Source organism: Terrapene carolina, unplaced genomic scaffold (genome assembly GCF_002925995.2).
Source record: "Terrapene carolina triunguis isolate 2854851 unplaced genomic scaffold, T_m_triunguis-2.0 Scaffold558, whole genome shotgun sequence".
In the NCBI taxonomy this organism is placed as follows: domain Eukaryota; kingdom Metazoa; phylum Chordata; order Testudines; family Emydidae; genus Terrapene; species Terrapene triunguis.
In genome coordinates this window covers 6,240,407-6,264,200 of record NW_020664909.1, presented here as the reverse complement: position 1 = coordinate 6,264,200, position 23,794 = coordinate 6,240,407, and the positions used below count along the sequence as shown (strand labels likewise).

At 37.9% G+C, this 23,794-nt stretch overlaps 1 protein-coding gene across 2 annotated transcripts in view; it reads left to right on the top strand.

Annotated features, from left to right (window-relative positions):
* CD47 (CD47 molecule) overlaps nt 1-22,562 on the top strand; it is a 44,499-nt gene extending 21,937 nt beyond the window's left edge. The window contains exons 5-10 of one of the 2 annotated variants that reach the window (XM_024200334.2): nt 10,295-10,387; nt 10,917-11,012; nt 13,866-13,958; nt 16,077-16,105; nt 17,781-17,805; nt 21,483-22,562. In XM_024200334.2, the coding sequence (XP_024056102.1) occupies nt 10,295-10,387; nt 10,917-11,012; nt 13,866-13,958; nt 16,077-16,105; nt 17,781-17,805; nt 21,483-21,535 (389 nt within the window). In that variant the 3' untranslated portion in view covers nt 21,536-22,562. The remainder of the gene's footprint in view (nt 1-10,294; nt 10,388-10,916; nt 11,013-13,865; nt 13,959-16,076; nt 16,106-17,780; nt 17,806-21,482) is intronic. The other variant, XM_024200336.2, reaches the window with a different exon arrangement.
* The last annotated feature ends 1,232 nt before the right edge of the window (nt 22,563-23,794 follow it).

Below are 23,794 nucleotides of genomic sequence, written 5' to 3'. Positions count from 1 at the left end.
CGGACATGTCCGGCTTTTTGGGATTTCCCCCCGGACGGGGATTTAAGTCCCAAAAAGCCGGACATCTCCGGGAAAATCCGGACGTATGGTAACCCTAATTTAGGTTAATCTTTCTGTCTACCCAATGGGACTCAGTGCTCAGTCTAGAAGATACCATCAGAGATGCTTAGTTTTGCAGTTCTCAAACTGTGGATTTGTGTCTCCAGAGATAACATGCTTGTTAACAGCAAAAATGTTTTTAAATAAATAAATAATATATAGAGGTGAGAAATAACAGACCTCAACCCTATTGTCCCTCTGCAAATTTGTGTACACAGAGTCAATCCCTTACCTCTTTCTAAAAGTGCAAAGTTTCAAAAAGTTCACTGAATAGAAGATTGTTGGGGGCAGAATAGATCTGGACAAGGAGAAGAAGTCTGGAGATAAATATGAGAAGGGAGGAACAGGCAATAGAAACAAAAGTGAAACTGTTTGAACAGCATATTCCAGAAGCCTTGAGGTCTTTCAGTGTGTAGCCTTCATTGATTTGAGATCTACCATACCATTCTGTTACTAGAAGGGAAAACCTATAATGGCAGCAGGCCGTAAAAGAGACCCAATTTGGGAATATTTTAATGAAGTTCCTCTACCTGTGAGTAAGACAGGCATACGTGCAAAATGCAAACAGTGCAACAAAGAAATGCAAGGCCTGGTAGCCCGAATGAAACCACATCATGAGAAGTGTTCCTTCTCAGAGGAACTTGTGTTGAAGATGATGAAAGGAACATGTCTGAACATGCAGGATCTTCAGGTTAGTAAGCTTTTTTATTTCATACTTCTTAAGGACTGACTGTCTTCCTTCTGGACTATTCTTGAATTCTCATGTTTGAGCAAAAAATATAGTTGTTACTATATGGTAATATCATTTTAGATGCAGTTGTGATAAAAAATAAATAGCTGAAATAGGCAGATCTTCCTTTTACAATTTCACCTTTAAAGTAGTACTGAGTGTCAGTAAATGAACAATATGGTAATAATAATTAAATAACTGCATTGATAGTGTTTGTCACCTCATGTATGTCACATAGCCACAGTATATCACTTGTAGCAAAAAGAAAAAAAATCCCCATCATCCAGAAACAACCATAGATAAGTTTGTGATAAGAACCAGCAGATTACAAAAAAAGGTAATTGATGAAAAAATTGCCCGGTTTGTTTATGCAACAAACTCTCCTTTCTGTATGATTGAGAACCACACTTCATTAACATGGTTCAGTCATTAAGACCAGGATACAGTCCACCCAATAGAGCAGATGTTGCAGGCAAATTGCTGGATAAAGTGTCTGAAAGAGAAATTGAGCAGTGTGCAAAAGATCTAGAGGGTAAAATTGTTAACCTGAGTCTTGATGGGGTGGAGCAATGTCCACAATGATCCTGTTGTATGTGCTTGTGTGACAACAGAAGAAGGGAATGTCTTCCTTACAGAAAGAATTGATACATCAGGAAATGCACACACACACAGCAGAATACTAACAAATAGCAGCAGTAAAAGCTATAACAAACTGAAAAAAAATTCAAGTGTCTAGTACGCAGCTCGGTCACAGACAATGCTACAAATGTATCCAAGATGAGAAGAAATGATTTAGAAGAGAGTGAAGAGAGTCCCAAGCGAATAACAAACGGTTGCAGTGCTCATTTGATGCACCTCTTAGCCAAAGACTTCAGTGTTCCAGAAATAAAAGCTAATGTTGTTGAAATTCCAAAATACTTCCGTAACAACCACTTTGCAGCAGCTGCTCTGAAAAAAGTGGGAGGAACCAAGCTAACTCTCCCACAAGACGTGCGATGGAACTCAGTAGTGGACTGTTTTGAGCACTATATCAAGAACTGGCATAATCTGATGATAGTTAGTGAACAAAATCATGAAAAAATAGATGGCACTGTTACAGCCAAAGTTCTCAACATTGGGCTTAAGAGAAAAGTTGAACACATGCTGAGTATCCTGAAGCCTATTTCTGTAGTCTTGAACAAAATGCAGGGAAATAGCTGTTTTATTGCTGATGCGGTTAAAATTTGGAAGGAACTGAGTGAGATCTTAAAAAGAGAAATATGCAATGATAGAATTAAATTACAAGCATTAAAAAAACAAATGGGACAGGCACTAGCTCCAGCTCATTTTCTTGTAAATATTCTCAGTACTCGCTACCAGGGTCAGACCTTAACTGCTGAAGACGAGGGGTTAGCTGTGACATGGGCATCCAGCAATCATCCCTCCATAATGTCAACTATAATAAACTTCAGAGCTAAGGGTGAACCATTCAAGATATATATGTCTGCTGATGATGTTTTAAAGAAAGTCACACCAGTGAACTGGTGGAAGTCACTGAAGTACTTGGATTCGGAGACTGTTGAAGTGATAATCACACTTTTAACAGCAGTAGCTTCTTTTGCTGGTGTATAAAAAATATTTTCTTCCTTTGGACTAAATCATTCCAAATTGAGAAATCGTTTGGGACCTGAAAAAGCTGGGAAGCTTGTTTTTCTTTTCCAGATTATGAACAAACAGGAAAATGAAGGTGAAGATGACTGAGTTAGCTGCAGAAGTCAATATTTTAAGTTTCTCATGTTGACTTGGCTGACATAGTTGATTTAATTTTTTTTTTAATATTTCATTTAACTATTTTAGTTAAAAACAATTTTAACAAAAACAAACCTGATTTTAAAAACTTGAATGTTTAACTAAATTCAAAAATTCATGCGCTTGTTTGTTAAAATATTATATGTTTGCTGTTGAAGAAAAAAAATCCAGAATACCTAATGTTGTTGTTTTAGTTTAAATAAAACAATTTAAATGTCTGTCTGGTGATGTTCTCCTCCTAATACAGCATGGCAAGAAAATCCTCCAAATATTAATGATTAACCTGTTGAATTGGAGACAGTTCACCTCCCAATGACTTCATAAATATCTGCTTCAGTTACCTTTGGTAAATGAAATAACCAAATAATCATTCATTTTCTGATATAACTGTAAAACTAATCTGAAAAGTTTGAAAATAAATCACGGTTTAAAAATGTATAGTGTGTGCCTTCTAAAAATGAAACCTACATCTATCTCTGAATTGTGAAGAATATGTATTAAGGTTATAACAACCAACAAGAATGCACTTTTATGTAGAAATCCATGAGTAAATCGAGTCTTCCTGACTAGTGATTTAAATCATATTTAAATCAATTTGATTTAAATCAAATCCACCCTGGCACCATCAGTAAAAACGGTTAAAGGGAAGATGGGTAATTTATGATGAGAAGGTAGGAGGAGTTGAAATTTCTTGATAGAATCAATGTTTCTACATAGGTTGATCAGTAAAGGGGAGCCATAACAATAGTTGTGAAAAGGTGGACTCACTAGAGGCATTCCCCTAGGAATTTCATATAGAGTCAGTGAGCTGAAAGAGAGATCACTTGCTCGACAATGTTTTACCAATTTTCCTTTTCCAGTACAGCTAAAATTACTTGAAATAGAGGATCATAAATTAAAATTGCATACCACAAAGGAGCCTTCTTACCTTCTATTTCAGAGTTTGTTTTTTTTACTGACAAAATTTAAACATACGCTTGCTTATCTTTCCAAATGTCATAGAACCATAGAAATTTAGGGCTTGAAGGGACCTCGAGAGGTCATCTAGTCTAGCCCTCTGCGTTGAGGCAGGACTAAGTAAACCTAGACTATCCCTGACAGGTGTTTCCCTGACCTGTTCTTAAAACCTCCAATGATGGGGATTCCACAACCTCCCTTTGAAGCCCTAATCCAGTTCTTAACTATCCTTATAGTTAGAAAGCTTTTCCTAATATCCAACCCAAATCTCCCTTGCTGCAAATTAAAGCCATTAGTTCTTTTCCTACTTTCAGTGGACATGGAGAACAATTGATCACTGTCCTCTTTATAACAGCCCTTAACATATTTGAAGACTGGTATTGGGCCCCCCTATAGTCATCTTTTCTCACGACAGAATTTGCCCAGTTCTTTTAACCTCTCCTCGTATGTCAGGCTTTCTAAACCTTTTATAATTTTTGTTGCCCTCCTCTGGACTCTCTCTAGTTTGTCCATGTCTTTCTTAAAGTGTGCCAGCCCAGAACAGGACACAGTACTCCAGCTAAGGCATCACCAGTGACAAATAGAGCTGGACAATTGCCCCTCCCCATCTTACATACAACACTCCTGTTAATATTACCCGAGAATGATATTAGCCTTTTTGCAACTGCATCACATTTTTGGCTCATGTTTAATTTGTGATCCACTATAAGCCCCTAATTCCTTTTCAGCAGTACTACTGCTTAGCCAGTTATTTCCCATTTTGTAGTTGTCCATTTAATTTTTTCTTCCTAAATGTAGTACTTTGCACTTGTCTTTATTGAATTTCATCTTGTTGATTTCAGACCAATTCTCCAATTCATCAAGGTCATTTTGAATTCTAATACTGTCCTCCAAAGTACTAGCAACCCCTTCCAGCTTGGTATCCTCCACAGATTTTACAAGCATATTCTCTACTCCACTACCCATGTCGTTAATGAAAATATAAAATAGTACCGGACCCAGGACAAACGTCTGTGAGGACCCACTAGATATATACACCCAGTTTGACAGTGAACCATTGATAATTACTCTTTGATTCAGGGTAGATTGGGTTTTAAATCACCAAGTGGAAACTCTCAATTTAAATAATTGATTTTAATCAGTTTTTCCATTTGTCCTTCAGTTATTTTCTAAAGAAAGGTACATTCTCATTAGTTTGTATAGCCATTAAACATGTTGATTTACAACTAAACAGAGTCTTTGCACAGAATAGATTTGGTTCCTCTTTTTGCTGCCTAGGGCATGCTATACCAATATACATTTATTTAAGAAGTTATATAGCTTACTGTTTACAGATACTCAAAATGTACAATTAATAAAGAATGTTAGAAAATGGTGAATGATATATTGCTTATTTACTAGATAATTAACTTTTTCTTCATGATTTGTGACAAGCTGCATTAGGATGGTAACTGAAATTTAATTAAACACAAAACAGCATATAAAATTACTTTTATTAAACAAAGCAACCTTAAATGTTTTGGATACATAAACTTATTTTATCAAAACATGTTTCACATTTACAACTAAATAATTTATTAAAGGAACAAAGAGATTAACAGTAATCAGTGAATTAAACTGATTATTTCAGGTCAGCCTGGAAAAATTTTGAAATATGCCCAAGTGACTGAAGCTTAAGTTCCTACTTGCCTAAGTCTCTTGAAAATGACAGTAGTTTCCTAAGTTACTGTGACTGTCCTTCAAACTTTTAGAACTAGTAGACCTCATCCACTCTCACCTCATTTTTGAATTGAGAATACTGGCAAGAAAATGACGTGGAGTAAGTGCTTGATCCATCCACTTCTTTACTGCCTGAAATTTAACTTTGTTGCTGAGTATTTCTTTTTTCTGTGTCTCTTGACTTTCCAAATGTCAACAGCATTAGCAATACAGCAGCTATCTTTCTGCAGTTTGTCCAAGGCTACAGAGCTAGCATTTCTTCTACATTTCTCTTCAGTCAGATTAGTCAACATAGGACTAAAGTATAGCTGCTGTGAAAAGCTATGCACTTGACACTTGAATTTTTGTTCAGTTTGTTATAGCTTTTGCTGCTGCTACTTTTACTTTTAAGTATTCTGGGGTACCAGTTGTTTCTATAAGGTTGACAACCCCATCTTTTGTTGCCACACAAGCATATATTATTGGCTCTTCCTATATGAAGACCCAGATTAAAGAATTTCTTGTCAATGTTTTTTGCACGCTGCTCAGTTTCCTTCTTGTACACTGTATCCAGCAACCTTTCAGTAATGTCTGCTCTGCCGAGTGGAGCCTTCATCTTAACATTGAAGCATGTCATTGAAATGTTTATTCCGAACAAGATGAAAGGGAGAATTTGTTGCATAAATGAACTGAGCAGTCTATGGAGTCTTGATGGAATTAGCTGGTCCTGATTACAAACTCATCCATGATTTTACTGGATGATGAAGAGAAGGTGTTTTTGTTGTTTGTTGTTGGTTTTTTTAAAATATAGGTAATTTATTGTCTGATGTATGTTCAGTTGCAGCACTGCTGGTGCTACCAGCAGATGGCTCTGAAGTTGTAGACATTCAGATGATGGATGTTCTTAACCCCTTATGTATAAGCGAATCCTGAAATAAAATGGTAAAAAAAGTTACTCTCACTCACTATTATTCAGTGCCCTGCTTTAAAAAAAAAATAAAAAATTGTAAATGAAAGATTCCTCCTATTGCAGCTGTTTGTACCACTGTTTAAATAATACAGTTTATTCTAAACCCAGTTGTTTAGTGAAAATAAATCATAAGGATTATCTACATCTATTTAAATGCTTATCTCAAACATGCCAAATAGCTTGAAAAAAAAATTAATGTTAAAATTAATAAATGCCTAATAAAACTACTTTTAAACAGAAAATCTTCACCTACTATATTTGATTATATTGAGCAATAAAAAATCATTTCAGAAGTGCAGCGGTAACAGTAAAAATTTAATTGATAAATACTCCCACAACTAACATGTCAATTATATTTTAAACACAAACATTTTGAAATTCATAAGTAATCCACCCAAAACACAAACTTATGACCGCTATCTAAGTTATCGTTCACTAGCATAGTAAGATCTCATAGGCAGTCCATAGAATAGTGCAAAAATAAGTTTACTAACCACGTGATCCTGATTGTTCAGACATGTCTACATCATCATCTTCAAAGTCTTTGCTTTCTGAGGATTATTTTTCATAATGTTTCATTCTGGCAACCGGGCCTTACATCTTTTCGTTGTATTGTTTGCATTTGGCACATGTTCGTGGGTTTTTTTTATCCAGAGGTACAGGAATTTGTTGGAAATATTCCCAAATAGGGCCTTCTTTATGACCTGCATGCATGGCAGTTTTTGCTCCAGTTACCAGGTGTTGAAATCAACAATGGAGGCTGCACTCTGAAGAATGTTCTCTCTTCTTCCCCCAGTGTCGTGCTTCTACACCCGTGTTGCTCTTTTCTGGTTGCACACTCTGCTCCTTCTCACTTGTTACAGAACTTCCCAGAAAAACAAAAGAACTAACAACAATCCAAGACTTCTGCTTGTGTAACTCATATGCGTTTGCACTGTAGTATTCGATTTGGTTGGAGACAGAGAGAGAGGCAGTTGAGAAATTAATGGATTTCTGTTTGTTTGTATTGCTGTCTGTGCATACATACAGAGAGACAGAGCAAGGCAATTTACTTGAAGTGCCCAGAACTATCCAGAAGCGAGGGCTAGTAGTTACAGGGTAGATCAGTGTTATTCCATGAGCTGCAGAGTAAGTTTCCTTGGAGGGTGGAGTCAAAATATTTATAATTTAAGAATTGAGCCAATCAGAACTCCCATTAAAGTCAATGATAGCACTCCTATTGACTTTAGTTGTGTAAGTTCAGGCTATTAGTGTGTCTTTCCCCTTAATGTAAAAGCAGACTCCATATTTATCATGAGAGAAGAATGCCAAAATTTGAGTACGACTATGTAGATCCTGGAGGAAAAAATTGCTTGTATAACTTCCATAGCTACAAAGTACTGACTTAAGCCTGGATTTTGCAAATACTGATACATGTGACTAAAGTTATTCATTAAAGTCAAGGGTGATTGTCACAGAAGACTACTTGTCTGATTAAAGTTATACATTATGGATAAGTGGTTTCTGGATTGAGTCCTTAGCTGCATAATCAGGTAGAATCAGCTCAGCTTCCAAAAAATCCAAAGGAAATATGAAATATTGGATCAGTATATTTCTAATTCTTTAAACATACTGTAGATGTTTCTCTTAGTTTGAAAGTTTCTTTTTATTTTTAAACTGCAAAAAGAAAATCAATTTCATATGTAGATTAAAAGACTTACCATATATACTCGTTCATAAGCCGAATTTTTTTTTAGTAAAAAAGGGAAGCACCAGAGAAAGGGGTCAGCTTATGAATGGGTATAGAGAGGGAGAGGTGGGATACAGCCCCTCCCCCCAACAGAGGGAGCAAGGAGAGGCAGCACAGCCAGAAGGGAAGAGGCGGGGCTAGAATTTTTCTGCTTCTGGCCATGCTGCTCTCCCCCCAGCCTCTGAAGCAGCTGCAACTCTGGGGCTGGCAGGCTGTAGCCGTGCTGCTCGGCTCTGCCCCCCAGAGCAGGCTGTGGCCGCGCCACCCGGCCCAGACCGCTGGAACATGCTGCAGCCGCCCTGCCCAGCCTGCCGGAGCAGCTCCAAACAGGCCAGAGACATCCTCCCCTTGCCCTCCCCAGATAAGGTGGGAAGGGATGGGATTGGGAGTGTGTGGGGGTCCTGGTCTGGGGTGGGGTCATGTGGGGGGTGGTCACAGGGGTTACTCCACTGAGCCCAAGCTTCTCCCCCCCCAAAAAATTTCCCCACCAGTTGCTGTCCCGACCTGTCAGGGTAAGCAGCTGGCATGCCGGGACACTTTGTTTACTTAGGTTTACCTCCGTGCCTGCGGACGCTCGAGGTAAACAAACCATCTCGGCCCACCAGCGGTTTATCCTCATGGCCCGGGAGCCAAAGTTTGCTGAATCCTGAATTATAGGGTTGGCTTATGAACGGGTCATAAAATGTTTTCCATTTTTATTTATCCATCTTGGAGGGGGGGGTCGGCTTATAAACGAACCGGCTTATGATCGAGTGTATATGGTAATTAAAGAGCTTTTTAACTCTTGTTCCATGCTCACCCAGAATTCCAATTGATGTCAGTGGGACTTCTGAATGCAGAGCAGCTGTAGGATTGAGTCCAAAGACATATAAAAATCTGTTAAAATGTGTTTAAGTGGTATAGATTGTATAGTGTTAAGTATTATTATTTACTGGATTTTGTTTTTTAAAAAAGTAACAAATCTAGTAAACATAAAAGCAACACTTATGTTTGGGTTTATTGATTCTTGATAATGATGCCATTTGAAATGTATACTCTCTTTCTATTTTGATTTCTTAATGGGTAATTCCGAGTTCATAAGAGGTTGCTTGCTTAAATTTCATACCTGGAGTTCAGTTTTTATAAACGGGCTCAAAAAGTAGTTTAATCTTTGTCCATATTTGCAGACCTCTGTTTAACATGCAAATCTGCACAAAGCAATATCAAAACATGTTAATATCAGTATCCAACACAATGGATCAGATCCTGAGCTGTTGTAAATTGATGAAGCTGAGGATCTGGCCCCATATGTGGTAATATATATGGAACTGGCTTAGAAGAGATTCTCTCTCCTCCTCTTAGGAGATTAACCCATAAACTGGTCTGGTCCAGTACTTGACTGGGCTGAGCCACAAACTTTACCAGAATAGAACAATGTCTTTAATCTAAGTGAAGTTCAGTAGGATCTGTGTGTGGAGTGCTCAGAAACCTTAGTGTACCTCGCTACCAAGAGCATCCACCATCATAGAAGGAAGAATCAGGAGACAAGATAGTACACCTCTACCCCAATATAATGCTGTCCTCGGGAGCCAAAAAATCTTACCGCGTTATAGGTGAAACCACATTATATCGAACTTGCTTTGATCCACCGGAGTGCGCAGCCCTGCCCCCCCGGAGCACTGCTTTACCGCATTAGATCCGAATTCGTGTTTTATCGGGTCGCGTTATATCGGGGTAGAGGTGTATTAAATATACAAGATATAGGCAATGGAAACTTTTTTTTAAGGAGGGATGAACAGGACAGAGAAAAGACCTGAACCAAACCTTATCACTGTAAGCAACACAGTATATTAAACAAAACTCCTATACCTGGGGCTCGGAATATCCCATCCAGGAATGTTATTTTCTCCAGAACCTGGTATTTAAACAAGTTCGGGCACAGACTCCCTTATGTACAGAACAAATATTTACATTCCCAGCAGAAGTCCAAACCTCCGGGTTGAACCTGGCCAGTTGAAAGAAGAGAGTACAAAATCTTCACCAAGGTTTGATGGGTTATATAATTACTGGGTGTTTATTTAAAATGTATTACTCCATTTGGATTTGCTCCAGGGCAGCCTTATTTGCAGAGCTCCAAACTGCGGAAGGGGAGAATTAGGCCAAAAACTGATTTCCTCCTCCTGTCCCACTGCTTGAAGAGATCAAAGGTCAGGTAGTGAGTTGCAGACCTTGCATGGGATTTCCAGACCCCTAAAAGTGTGAGGATACCAAGAGGTTATTGCTTTGCATGTGCTTAATGTCAGCCATGATTTTCTGTTTTACTAATGTGTACAACTCTTTACAGATGATTTTAAGCCAGAGAATCAAATTGGACTTGGCTTAATTGTACTCCCTGCTGTGATTTTAGTGCCATGTCAGTACTTTCTGCTTCAGATAGGTGAGGATTCATTTATTTACTGTCTCATTAAAAGCTTCTCAATCTACTATTAGAAACAAAAAATTTTTTTTACTATAACATGATGTTTGTCATTCATAAATAGGCACTGTGACAGTGTGCTGGGGTCCTGGTCTTCCTAATGTCCTGTGAATAAGGGGATAATCTGAGATCATCTGGTTTAGGTGCTGAAGAAAAGAACTGAATTGGCTGCTTGGGAGATGTAGCTGGGGGTAGAATATCTTTGGGTATCTCAGATTCCTCATCCAGGGTCATAGGATTGGATTGAATTACAACCTGGGGGGATTTTTTGTTTACTTTTCCATTTACGTTGTTTTCTTTTTATTGTGTACCTCATCCTTTAAGGGAAAGGCCTACCTCTTTGGCTCAGGATTTCTTCATCACACAAGCTGGCCAGGACTAGGATTCAGAAGATCCTGGTTCCTAGTCCAGTTTGGGTCACAAACCTCACATGTTTTCTTTTGTTGTCCTTTCAAAAGCTACAGTAGAATATTTGTTTTTTCCCCCCCAGTTTATGAGAATAATCTATTGTTTGCAATTGGTGTGGTAATTCTGGAATCACTTGGTTATTTGATTGCTGTCATCGGATTTGGCCTGTGCATTACAGGTAAGCATTATACCTTCTTTTAAAAGAAAATATACTTAATTTTAGCTATTTGGTGTAACAATGAGAATCTCTTGCACAAAATACTTTTTTGTATCTGTTCTTTTTATCTTTGTCTATACCTAGTGGGAACAGTTTACTTGCACATTAACACTGGAATATTTTGTAAAATGGCTTTTCTGCTTCATGATTTAGCAATAGAATTGCTATAAATGTATTCTAGGACTGCTGTGTTACTACTATTGTATCTGGTGAAGGAAAAATAGCCTAAAGGCATTATGTTACATATTATAGTTTCACTAGTATGACTATCCAGCATGGCTGCATCCTGCAAGCAGTTGCCTAAAAAAAGGATTGCTTTAATTTACTACTTATTTTGCAACACTGCATACCCTAGAGAGTCACCTACAACCAGCATTGACTCTCATTACTGTGTTGTTTTGATTGTTCCACAATCTTAAAAAGAACACACACATGCACAGACAGGGCCGGCTCCAGGCACCAGCCGAGCAAGCTCGTGCTTGGGGCGGCAGATTGTACGAGGCGGCATTCAGCCCAATCCTAGGGTGGCACGGCCGCTTTTTTTTTTTGTTCCACTCCGGCCGCCCTGTAGGGGGCGGAGGAGGGGAGCGCCTTGCAGCAGCCCGGCAGGGCAGCCCGCGTCCTTCCCTCCCAGCCGACCGCAGCGCGGAGCCCTCCCAGCAGGCGGCTCAGCGGTTGGGGCTGCTGACAGCGCCCCACTGAAGCCCTGGCCGCCCCCTTCTCTCTCTCTCCCCCCGCTCTCTCCCCCGCTAGCCAGGGCACCAGCGCAGGAAGTCCCCCTGCACCCTGGCTCCGGCCACGCCGCAAGTTTTTTTTTGTTTTTTTGGGGGTTTTTTTTGCTTGGGGCGGCAAAAAAGCCAGAGCCGGCCCTGTGCACAGAGGCAGAATCCATATCTGATGTTTAAATGAATAAATCAGTAGTGTGCATTGTCAAACCTTTGCTTTTGCTGTGTAGGTTTTAACTGTATTGTTGAGGCAAATGAATCACAGGAGCTTCAGCAAGAACGCAAATTCATTAAACAGTAAACTCAGAAGAATGCCTGCATTCTGATACAGTACTGATTAACGTTTGGCTTCTATTTTCTAGTGGGTCAGCAAAAAATTGAAGCTTTTTTCTTGAAGAGGAAAACACAGAGTGAAGTAATCTCAGAAGAAAGAGAGGGCAAATTTAGGGCTGGCCAACCTTGGCAGTGTTTGGGAATAATGGTTAGAGCCCTGCAAATCCGCAGATATCTGCTTTTTATCCGCAGACCATTTTTGCGGCTCCCAGATCAGATGCAGATACAAATTTTGTATCCGTGCACGGCTCTACTAATGGTAGAACACTGAACTGTGTTCATACAGAATACTGTCTCTTGTAGATGTCTTGAAGTGACTTATCCTAGAAAGCATAAATGTGAATTTGACTTGAGAGAATTATGCCTCTGTTCTACTAAATGCACCATGTTAAGAAACAGTTTCAAAAACTTTTCTTGAAAATGGTGTCAAGTAGCATTGCTGTTTTGGCCAGTGTGAACAGGGTGTAACTATTTTTAAATGGTGATTGGGGGTTGAGAAGAAAAGTTATGGAGAGTTTTCAATAACTGATCTTCTTTAAAAAGGAAAAAATATACCATCTCTGCACTAGCCTCAAAAACTGTTTACAAATACTTTTTGAAAACAGATTCTTGAAGCTATGTTAACTTGGATTTTTTTTAATTGCCTAATTTTAAAAAAAATCCTGCTTCTGATAGAGCATCCTTTAAATACTATCTTGACTTTAAAAATATCACAAACAAAAAGCTCCTTTGAGGAAAAATAAGGATTTTCTGTTGCTTTGTTTTTCAAAGGGTCTTTTAGCAAAGGAAAAACTGACTATAGAGGTGAAAGAGTCAATCTGACTATACACTACGATCCTGATCTTGCCAACACTTACTTACATGCTTAACTTCATGTATTTGTGTAAGTGTTTGCAGGATCATGGCCTAAATGCTTTCAAATGCAACAATTAAATAAACTGATAACATTTTTGCTAATCTTTTTCATTTATCGTAATCTTAGGTGGTGGTTTTATTATAGTAGGAGCAACATTTTCAAACAGAAGTGATATTTTCCCAAATTGATGGTGTCCCTTTCACAGTACCCATTTACAGCATAAGACAGCATAATTTGTGTATATTTCTGAATGTTATGTTATTTAAATTCAACATTTAAATATTTCAGTAGAAATTAGAGACCTTGAGTCTAAGCATATGCCTAGCTAGGAGCAGATGAGTAGCCCTACTGAAGTTAAACTTAAATTCTTTTCTTAATTGGGGCCGGGGTGAGTGGGCATTTCGGTGGGGGATTAGGTTAGATTTTAACTGCCAAGTTCTCCTCTCAGCTCTATCGATGTAAATTTGGAGAATTTGGGGAATATTTTTGAGCCACTCCAGATTTAGACTTGTGTAATGGAGAGTAGAATTTGGCCCAAAACGTTTGCTATGTACTTAATTATGTCTCTCACCAAAATTATTTTTCATTGTATTAAATTTGCACAGTATTGCAAATAGGGAGTAGAAGTTCTAATCTAAAGGAGAAAAACACTGAATAATTAAAAATGCCCTTAGAATGCAACAGATTACTATAATTTTATATGTTAAATAACATTTCAAAAATTACAAGCATTTTTTTTTTGCATATTGTTAAAATAGATAAATTAGGCTTTTGTCCCTTACTAGCTGAAAATGAACGCTCATGCTATAAACAGAAAAAATTCAGTGAGAAATTACATCTTATATGTTCCTTTACCTGCTTAAAATAAAATAATATAAATGTTTAATTTGTTTTCAACAGCATGCCGCCCGAAAAATGGTGCTGTCGTGATTGCTGGCTTAGCCATTATGGCTCTTATTGCACTTGTAGGCCTAATTTATGCGATTCTTTCGGGTAAGTAGCACCTCATATTTTTTATTACATTTTTTCTGGTGTTTTAATCTGAATGTTCAGAAGAACTGTTCCCTGAATTCACTTTTTTGGAGGTGAATATAATTGTATTTAAAAATAGCATGCCATCTGATAAGTTACGTTGTTTTAAAAAAATACAGGTCTCTCAATTCCAGACACCAGTTTCCTTTTCTCCACTGATCTATGACCTATTCCCCTCCCTCATGTGAACCTTCCTCCCCAAAAACCCTTTTCCTTGAGGAGTGGGGAGAACATCTGGTAGATATTTTGTGAAGGGAACTCCTGGAGTAAGCAATGTGGCCCACTTATGCTTTTTCAAAGCTAAACTTCTGGGAAAGTCTCTGGCCAGCAAGATAACTCTAGAATTGGTTTTACTAACATAGCCTGATTTGTATTTGTCTCATTGCATGAATTGGTCTCCTCAACCAGTACTGGCATCAGAATAAAGTAATCAGAAAAGTATATAATCTAATGGTATGCTTTTGGAATATACAATAAATACCTGTAAAAAACAAACTTCTTTAGGAAGTAGACCCAAGGGGGTGACCAAAAAGTGAGTAGGTAAAATGACCCAGGCAGAGGGAAACTTAAATGCAGAAGGAAAATTGAGGTAGGTGGGAGGGACTAGTTTGGGAGAAAAACTTTTTTTATTCATGTGTATTAGATGTAGTTATGGGACAATTCTGCTTCTGGATATGTGCAGACTGGAAGTTGTGGGGCTCATATGTAATATGGTCTTTATTTTGTATGTGACTTGGTTATTGGGATAGATACTGTATGGCTATATGTGATTATTGAAATGTTTATTATATTCAGATGGTAATTTAGTTTAATAGCAAGGCTGCTAGGAAACTAGCAGGAAGGCATCCCAGTGACTCTAGATAAACCACTTCCCCATAAGCAAGGGTGGAGGTCATTAAATGACATTGCTTGAGCTGTGAACTAGGAAGATACTACTTCCAGGCTCCAGCCAAAGTTACAAGACTTGTTTTGCTCAGGCTAGAAGCCAGAACGGTTCAAAAGGACACTAAACTGTTAAAAGTTATTCTCTAGAGGAGGAGGCAGTTGCCAGGCAGCTGTTTGTTGAGAGAAGACTGACAGAGACAGACATTCTGCACAATGGTCTGAAGAAGCAAACATGCCTGGCCCATTAACATAGGGTGGTGGGGATTAGGGTAAAACAGAAATACACGTAGCCCCTTTGTTGTGTTAAAATTCTTTGATTCTTATATTATACTGTGCTCCTGCTAAGATTAAACAATGGTTTGATCTGGTCACCTGTATTAACCATTGGTCACAAGCTCTCAAAATGAAGACTTGCAGATGCTGAACTCCCTTGGACCTGTTGAGTTATCATGGTTCATACCCAAGGTACTCTACTCTGGACCTGGCCTAACAATAGGAGAATCAGAGAATTCCATCCCAGGAGGTGTAAAGGCATGGAGTTTGACACCTGAGGGGGTGAACTGAGAGAGACCAGAAGAGGCAACAGAGTAACCCTAACACAACTTCCGTTGATTTTGATGGGCACTGGGCATACCTCAGGGCAGAGTTTGGCTTTCGTGCAACATGCTAATGATCTAAACTATTTAGCTTCACTTTTGTGGTTTTTATATCACCAGATTATGCTGCTACAGTCTTATTAGATATGGTTTTGGGAGGTAGGGAGCAGATTTTATTACAGTGAAATCCCATTGCAAGATCAGTATTCATGTGATAGATTTTTTTATGCGGTGAGCTGGCCAAACAAATAGCAAATGTATCATTGTTGAAACAGTAGCTCCCAACCCTCCCAACACAAGAGTGCTATAGTAACAATAATAATGCTCTTGTGTAATGCTTTTCATTCATGATCTCAAAGTGCTTTAGCTGAATTAATACACGGAGCACATGTGCTAGGAACATTTATCCCCTCTTCAGAAGAGTGATGCAGTATTCTAGAATTTATAAATCGCACAAAGTAGTTTGGGATAACCAAAGATGTGATTCCTTCTAACTGTTGTTGCTTTCCTCCAACTTTTGTCTTTTTCTTCAGTTAAATGTTGAATTCTTTTATGTAGCTAATAACGTGCTCATTTTTATGTTCTGTAATATTTTTAGGTTACAGCAAGAAAGAACAACCTCCCAGGGTAAGCTTAAAAATAATAAATTTGGGGTAATTAGATGAGGTATGGTAATGAGATACTGAGCCTTTCACCACTAGTTTGAATTCAGACCAGACTGGTAGCAAGCAAAAGTCAGTGCTATATGGTAGCTGTTCAGTAGTCTGTGTTAACTGAATTGGTGGTCTTAGTCCAGTTCCTGATTATCTACTTCCAGATATCTGTAATTGGTCCCCTTGCTGGCTAACTTATCTGACAGGCCAAGGATTTGAATGGAAACAGAGCTACCCTATCCAACTCAAGTTGGAAGGACCATTGGGTGGTCAGGCTGTCTAAGGAAGCTTGCTGTTCCACTGACCATGCTGCATATTTTGTGCGGCTGTATGGATACCTTCAGTTGACAGTGCACCCTTTGTTGACACTAATAGACGTGTAAACATTTAATAAACAAGATTTCAGTCTGTCTTTAATAAATTATTCCTACACACACACTCCCAATTATTTTTTCTTTGTTACAGTCTCTTTCACACTGAAGGTCTAATACTTTTTTGGGTTCCCAGCTACACAAATGCTATACTCTTTATAATTTTCTTTACAATGCCCCTAATATTGAAGAGGCCATCTGAAAGCAGAGTGGCTGTTATCTTTAGGTCATGCAGAATAAGTGTATGTTTTTGAATCTTTCTAAGGAAAGTAATCCTGGTTTTGCAGCCTGCCTTTTTTTTTTTTTTTTAAATATACTAGGTGCAGTTGCCTCCTAAAATTGTGGTTACCCTGTTTTCCAAAGGGTAATCAAATGCAAACTGGCCCTTTTTACAACTGCAGAATCCGTATAATTTTGGATGTCTAATTACTGGATGGACTTGTGGCTAGGTGCCCCAACATTTGGCACTGGATGATTCCAAAGAGAGACAGATTGATTGTTTTGTGGGTACAGTAAAGTACACAGGAGTCTAAAGGCCCAATGAAATTCTGGTCTGAAAATCAGGGTTAGGGTTGCCTGCCTCCATCAAGAGAAATTCAGCACGTATTGCTGTGGGTTAAAGGGGTTTATAAAAAGATGTGCAGTTGCCTTTAAAATTAAAAGTTTTTTTTTAATTCTTTATAACCGAAGGGCTATGGTAACCTTGCACTCAGAGGCCTGTGATTTATTTTTATTAGGGGCACATCTCTAAAATAACTCTTGACACTTTCTTGAGGCCCAGGGGAAAAGGGCGTGTATTTGAGACTGTCAATCTTAATCAATTTCCTTTTAAAATCTATCTAGTTTCCTGTTTGTCCATATTACTTTGCTTCTGGTTAGTTCCCTACTAGATAAAATTTGGGATGTTTCCTGTAGAGCTATTAACTCGTACTTTTTAATCTTGGTGCTGTTTGCTTCCTGCACCAGTGATCAGATTGAGAAAAGTCGTTGCTGCTTCACTTACAAGTAGTGTGTCTCATTGTGTATCTCTTGCCACCGCTACACATTTCACTAGGAAAATGAGATTCCTGATCTGGTTGGAGATAACATGACGAGAGTGCAATTATTGGTGGATTTGTTTTTCATAGCCATAGTTACTAATCTTCAGCTTCTTTCATTTTTGTAGAATCACTACTTACTGTATATGTCAATTACAGTAATTTAACTGTGGCGAGCCAAAAATAGACATGAAGGCTTTTTTTTTATATATATATATAAATATTTTTAAATATTTTACAGAAAGCTGTAGAAGAACCACTTAATGGTAGGTGGTAACCAAAATCTTATATTTTTACTTAAGGGATTATACAAAGCCTTTTAGAGATGGGTCACAATTTTGCTTAGCACTGAGTGCTGTTGCTTTGGGTAAGGTGTCTCAAATTATCCAGCTCCCTGAGCCACTGAGAGTTTGATGTATCGCTGTTGTGTGATGCCTGCAACTCTGGGCATAAGGGAGTGTTGTGTATTGTCTACACCTGCTAGCCATTGATTGCTGACTGCTTTAGAACAAAAGTAGCATCACAATTGGAACAATATCCCTGTCTGCTTTGCAAAAAGGCCATGTCTTACTGAGGAAAAGGGATGCTCCTCCAGGACGGCTGTTGTTGAGCCAGTCTTCTTTATGAGGTGCATTTAAGTGGGATAAGGGACTTTCACAGTGGGATAAGGCAAAATCTCACTCCTCTTCTCTGTGGTCTCTTGGGTTTGGGAAGACCCATGGTGGTGGAGTAAAACAATATGGGAAGGAAACACTGTTAATGCCTGGTGTGGGGGATTTTTACAGTGGAAGAAGGGTGGCCCTGAAACCTGTCTTCCTTAGGCTGTTCAGAAATTCATTAATTGGCATACTGGGAAGTAGTGATGTCTCAACACCTATTTTAAAACTAATCAGAATACTAATCATGTAACATTTCTAATTATTTGCTTGGCTAATTACTAATCCTCTGCTTGACTTTTAAAGATGCTAAAGGAGTGATGTTAGAATGATGGTGAGTCAAATGTTACCTGCTGCTGTAGATTTTGACCAGTTAATTAACGTTTACTCTGGAATTTTAAAATTAAAATTCACCTGTACCAAGGATGCTGCTAATATATGATGCAGCATAGGATACAGATCGCATGAAGGGTGCAATCTTTAAGTTATATTGCATTATACTGGAATGTTATAGGTGATCTGAAGACAGATGCATTTGTATCCTTTTTTTTACTGCTTTATGATGTATGGTTTGTGAAAGGTATGTAGGATTGTTTAAATATTGGATTATTTCTGCTATTTTTTATCTTGGAAATAGCAGAAATGTCAAGTATTATCATCTTTGTTTAGCTGAAGTCTCCTTTGTAACAATCAGAGATGCAAACTGCAACCTCTCTTAGCTCTTACCAAAAGGGCTAGAGGTATCGAATCATGACGAAAAAGAGCTCCCCTACCCTCCCACCAGTTGTTAAGTGTGTGAATTAAATAGGTATTAACAAAAAACACTTTCCAGTTGATCAGGTACCACTTTGTGATGTCATAAGCTTCCTCATACTCCTATCATCTATAGAGTTTTCTAGTAAAAAGAGGGTAAACAAGAACTGAATTTATAATGTAAAAAACAAGCAGACTTTTTACTTTTTCCCCCTGGTTGTGAGGGAAAGGGTGTGTGTAGACCTTTGAGTCTCCTTTGTGGACTATAAGTGTGTCTCCTCTTTTTGGCCCATTAATGATTTTCCTCTCTTTTGCTGATTATATTTAAAGGGACATTGCCAAGTAGTGTGGGCCCAACTTTTAGACTTTGAAGATTTTTCTTTTTAAAAACAGAGTATTTTTTCAAGAGTATACAAAGTGAAATGAAAAACTACTTTTGAGTTTAAGCATTCTCCTGTTTTGTTGGAAACCCAAACAATCACTTTTTAACAGGAAATTTAGATCCAGAAAGGTGACTATGGACTATCCAAACAGAATGATGTTCAAGAAGTTAAATCAAAAATTATTAAATGTCATTTTTAAATCTCTAGCAATTGTAATAATCAAATATGGGATTAGTAGTGCAAAGAATATCATGTATTAATTTGACAGTGTAATTTAAGGTTGTGTTAAATTTTCACTTGTAATTTGTTCTCAGGCTCGAACATGCAGATTATTCCTCTACTTAGAAATTTTTTTATCTGACACTTGGTACAAAAACTTAATAGTATTTGGGGGGAATGCTATTGATTAAGTAACATTTCTATTTGTCAAATTTTAAAAAAAATTGTCTGCCTTTTGACCAATTATAATTTTAAAAAAATTAATGTTTCACATTAAGATTTAATGGTGCATTTAATTTTTTGTTCACTGATGTATTTATTTGAAAAACTAGATTTGAAATGGTTACAGTATTTAACTTAAATACTAAGCTAGTCTTGTGGCCATATATTTTATCTGCTTTGACTGGTATTGCTACAGTTCTCCCAATACATTAGTTGCACACTGATAGCTTAATGACTACACACTGGTGAATCTAGCACTTTACCCAGTGTGGTCATGGTAGCAATTTGAGAATGTTTGCAGAAGCTGTGTTACCATGTGAACTTGCTTGTAGAGTGACAAAATTGCTTTAATACAGGTAATAGCTTTTTTTGTTTTAGTTTTATGAGGTACACATTTTAGCAAAGAAGTTTTGAGCTAAGGCAACCACCAAACATTTTAAGAAAGAAATGCACACCCCTACTAGAGGAGGATCTCCACTATTAAGTACTATCCTGAGTATATATGCTCAGACATTCCATAGTGTCTCTGCACTGTTTGACTTGGTCAAGTAGAGAATTCCCTTGGCTTTGTGGGTTCGTCACCCGTTTGTTGTTGTTTTAATGGTCTGTGTTCTTATCTTACATGTAGACTACCTATTTTTCTCCTTGTATTCCTCCTTCACGCTAGTATGTTATATTTCCTGTACCACCCACATAAGTATTAGGAGACACTAACTCTACTTTCGCTGCCCCTGGAGACTGAGAAGGCCAGTTCAAGGAAACTGCCAGACCCTGAGCCTAGAGAGAACTCTAAATTATTAGATGGGGGTGGTTTCAACCAATTTTATCTTTGTGCAGAACACAAATGGAACTAGAGGCAGCCAGTAAGATTATTGGCTGATGCTAATTTATTGATAATTTAATATTCCAGCTTATAAGTAAGTACAATGTACTGCTGAATTTCTGTAACTCATGGCTGAGCTGTTGTGATTCATCCGAGTACACATAAGGACTGCTTTCCTAAACCAATAGGAATGCATCTGCTCATATGAGACAATGAATAACTTTACCAGCATCCCTTAAAGCGATAAAATATGTTAGTCATTTGGTATAACTGAAATAAAGACGGGGGGGGAAGGCTCTTTCATTGGAAGTATCTTTACTCCTGCTTTGGAAATCAACACTTTCTTTTCCCTCAGCAGTTATCTAACACAAGCAGACCATTATACAGTGTGAATTTCTGTCATCTACATTTTTTTAGATGTCAATAAAGTCAGACAGCAAAATGGGGTCAGTGCAACAACCTTTCACTTCTGAAGGCGAATTCTGCTTTGACAGACCATTTTAAATTAATTGTTCAATGTTTTCCTGGGCCCTGTTTGTACAAATCAAAATTCTTCACTCCATATTTGTATAAGATACTGGGTGAAGACTTTTAAAAACACACAGGTTAGTTAGGCACCTGCTATTTGTACCTTTAAAAAATCACTTCCTAGAGTAACAGGGGTTTTAAGGTCAAAACTGAGATACGATCCCAAGCTGTGTTGAGAAATTATACAGTAGTAGTTTTTACTATACCAATGCTAGCCACCCATGCTTTTGAGTGAATTTGTCTACATTTTAGAAAAATTGTAAAGTTTGAATTTAGTTAGGCAGCACAAAGTGTAGGTGGTTGTGGGTGATGTTAATCAAAACATTCTTGAATAATAGTTTTGTTTTGTAATTTTCCAGCGAAAGTAACTGGCGAGAGTGACAGAATCTGCTACAGAGGTGGTGATATGTGAAAAGAAATACATTTGTTTATACACCGTGGCCTTTGATGATGCACTAGTCAAAGAGAAGAAAATCAGGAACGTAGCTATTTTGCACGTTTGGGGAAAAAAAATGCTAAAATGATTTACATGTAATTTTATAGTCACAGCAGCGGTAGTTCCATTCAAGAGAGAGAGTTTTGTTGTTTTTTTTTTTCCTGGAGTGTGTAGGGAGGGGGAGGAGGAGAGCAGAAAATGCACTATTTATCGACCACGCAATTTCTTTATAGTGTCAATATTAGTGGTACCCTTTTCAAAAAACATCAGTCATCGCTTTGAAACTGGGCCAGGTCAGTGACCAAATGATACTAGCACTATGCTACTTGGACAGACCTTTGTGATAATTTAAACAAATTGGTATTGCATGTTTCTCTCCTGACTCACCCTCTCTCCCCTCAAATATTAAAAAAAATCCACTGTCGCTACTATGAAGTTTAATATGATAAAGGTTGTAATTACATTTAGATTAGTGGGGTTTTGCGTGTGCATGGGCAAGATATGTTCATGCCTATATGGTATGAATAGGAAGTGGATGTTGTACAAATGTTACTCTTTCCACTTCCAGTGTATGTATTATAGAAAACAATGGCACTTACCACACTGAAAAAACCTGCATAAACAAAACCACGCCTTTTTTAATGATTACCCAAGTTCCCCCCACTCCCACATACTATAATAGTCTTCTTGTATATATAGTAGTTGTGTGGTGTGCTTTGATTACTGATATTTTAGTCTGATGTTTTTTGTGCCTCTTGTTGTAGTCTTGATTAAATATTACTCACTCCGAGTCAAATTCAGCGCTACGGTTGTTGGACACAACCCATTGATTTCATTGTTGAAGGGTACCCTACAATGTTCATATGGTATAGTCTGTGGTACCGAAACCAGTCTCAGGCTTTCTCCTTTGCAAACTGGCATTTAAGAACCTCTTGATGCTTTCAGAAAACGGAGAATAATCAAAGTTAGCAGCAAATCTGCATTTTAAATCTGCCTCTTTATTACCAAGAATATATGCATAAAAACATGAGCTATGTTAGTTCATGGGATCCTGCTACTTATGCCATAATTGAAATGGTCATCCTGACTTTGTGATATTGTCATTATATCATAAACAGAAGACTCTTTCAAACAGGGAATAAGTAAATTCAGCTTCTGAGCGTATTCAAGTTTTACATATAAATTTTTTTTAAAACCTAATTAGAATAATTTCTTCATGTCTTGTGTAGTCTGTGAGGCCTTGCTAACAGCTATACTTTGCTTTCTTACTAGTTACAGTGGGTGAACCCTCAATGTTCTCCTTTAACAATTTTTTGTGACTAGAGAGAGCCAGGGCCATGCTGCAGTTTGATATAGAGACCATGGAATTAACTGGGGGGGGGGGGGGGGGGAGGGGGGGGGGGATATGATCCTACAGCCTACACTCACATGCATAGGCCCCATGTGAGGACTGCAGGATTGAGCACCTCAGCTAACCCACTTCACCCTACAGAAGTCAATGGGATATTCACGTGTGTAAATGTTAGGGAGTATAAGTTTGTCTTTGCTTTGTAAGGCTCTATCCATATTGCTTTAATTTTTTAAAGGTGTATGGTTTTGGAATGTGGTATAGCAGCAGGGTAGTCATAGAGAGTTGAAATCCATATATATTAGTCCTTTAGTTAAGCCTCCCCCATTAATCAAAATAGTCAAAGTAAGGTGTGGGAGACAGTATGGATCATTAATTAGAAGCAATCCAGGGACTTCCCTAACATTTATGCATAGGGCTCCTCATCTACACACCTGTAGTTACTGATATCCTCTAGTAGTTTATAGCAGCTCCACAAAGTAGCAGGCTTTGAAATTCTGTTTTGCCTTACTCTTAATATAGCTTTATAATCAACTGTCAGCAAACTGGAATTTAGCAACCACTGTTGTGGTGAAGTCAAATTCCTTTAATAAAATATTACCAAAAAAATTCAGTACCCAGTAGTTGTCTACTAATCATACTGCTGTATGCAAAGGCTCTGCTTTGGATTTCTCTTGGGCACCAGTTAAAAGTGGGTTAGTTAATTTCTTAGTCACTTAACACTACCTTCCCTCCAGTAAAAACCAAAGTTGTTTAAATGACTGATTCCAGTGTGTGTGTATATATATATATAAACCATATTCTCATGATTTGGCATTTTGGATATCTGCAATCTTTACCCAAGTGTTGTTATTTATGAACATAACTTTGTAAATATTGCACTATTA